This window comes from Sinocyclocheilus anshuiensis, unplaced genomic scaffold (assembly GCF_001515605.1).
Source record: "Sinocyclocheilus anshuiensis isolate Anshui unplaced genomic scaffold, SAMN03320099.WGS_v1.1 scaffold822, whole genome shotgun sequence".
NCBI lineage: Eukaryota > Metazoa > Chordata > Actinopteri > Cypriniformes > Cyprinidae > Sinocyclocheilus > Sinocyclocheilus anshuiensis.
The window spans coordinates 464,761-466,152 of NW_015539892.1; the positions used below are offsets into that span (position 1 = coordinate 464,761).

Below are 1,392 nucleotides of genomic sequence, written 5' to 3' on the forward strand. Positions count from 1 at the left end.
TTTTTTTTTTTTTTTTTTTTTTATAAAAGTCACCTTCTTCCAAAGACTGAATTAATATTTTTTCTCTTATCCCAGTTTCATGTGCAGAGGCAGCTTTAAATTATCATGATTTGCTTGATTGTTATGACGCCACAATTGACTCAGACAATGCTATGAGTTTGGAGCAGAACTAGCCTGTTTTATTCCCAAAATTTTAAAATAACACTTATTGAAAGCCATTTCCATAGAGTAAAACAATTAAAAGTAATTCCGACTATGACTTTCGACTTACAATTTTTCTTAATTGTGAATTCTATTTCGCAACATGCCTTCATTTTAAAAATAAATAAATAAACAGAATTGACCATTTTACAGACAAATAATCATAAAAGGCAGCTTTAAACACAAACCTTTTCCTTTGTTATTGTATTTTTACAGGTACAGAAGCAAGATTAATCAAACAGGCCAAAGCCCATGTCTTCATCAGACTCCTCAGATTCTTCCTTCTTCTCTTCCTTTTTCTCTTCCGCTGAAAAGTAAACATGCAAATGTGAAATTACACATCACAAGGCTTGCTGGTTATTTCTAACTTCAACCACAAAGTATATCATCAGTGGACCAGATCAGCCTGCCTATAATTAAAGTTTGGACTGCTGCTGTTTAGCAAGAGGGAAGGAATGTTACGATCTGATCAGATCCATTACAAACCAATCAGTGTGACGTTCAGCTACTACTGAAAAATAGATAATTCACACCAGGAAAGGAATCCGAAAATTGTGCAAAGGGACATTTTGCTAACTGGAAAACTAAACAATGACATTGAATTAAAGGGGTCATATGATGCGATTTCAATTTTTCCTTTCTCTTTGGAGTGTTACAAGCTCTTGGTGCATAAAGAAGATCTGTAAAGTTGCAAAGACTAAAATCTCAAATCCAAAGAGATATTCTTTATAAAAGTTAAGAGTCAACCACGCCTACCTAAAACGGCTCGTTCTAACACGCATAACGCCGCCCAAATGTTCACGCAAAGAAAGAAGGCGTAACTTTTATTCTCGCTGTAGTAGTATTGTTGCCGCCGCTGCCATGTCGTGAAGGCGCTGTTTCTCGGTGTGAAAGCGAAACTACTTTGTTTGGCCTTCCAAAAGAAGACGATATCCGCTTTGTCATGCCTAGAGCTGATCCGTGCTGGTCGCTGAGGAAATACATCAACTTCGCTGTGGATCGCCGGATCGGCTTTCACTGTGGACGAAGTGGAGTCCAGCCCGGGGTCGCCACATGTGGTTGCCGCAAGCCCACCGGCCGCTGCTCACTCTAGCCCGCCGTGTGTGACGCTGTGTTTTGTTGTGAAAGCGAAACTACTTTGTTTGGTCTTCCAAAAGAGGACACGACTAGAAATCAGTGGTTAAGTTGTAT

The 1,392-nt window shown here is 39.1% G+C and overlaps 1 protein-coding gene across 1 annotated transcript in view; it reads right to left on the minus strand.

The window, feature by feature from the left end:
• Positions 1–376: 376 nt before the first annotated feature.
• The window catches only part of LOC107685842 (60S acidic ribosomal protein P2-like), a 4,383-nt gene continuing 3,367 nt past the window's right edge, over positions 377–1,392 (minus strand). Inside the window, exon 5 of the mRNA XM_016482575.1 lies at positions 377–508. Within this exon, the coding sequence (XP_016338061.1) occupies positions 432–508 (77 nt within the window). The 3' untranslated portion in view covers positions 377–431. The remainder of the gene's footprint in view (positions 509–1,392) is intronic.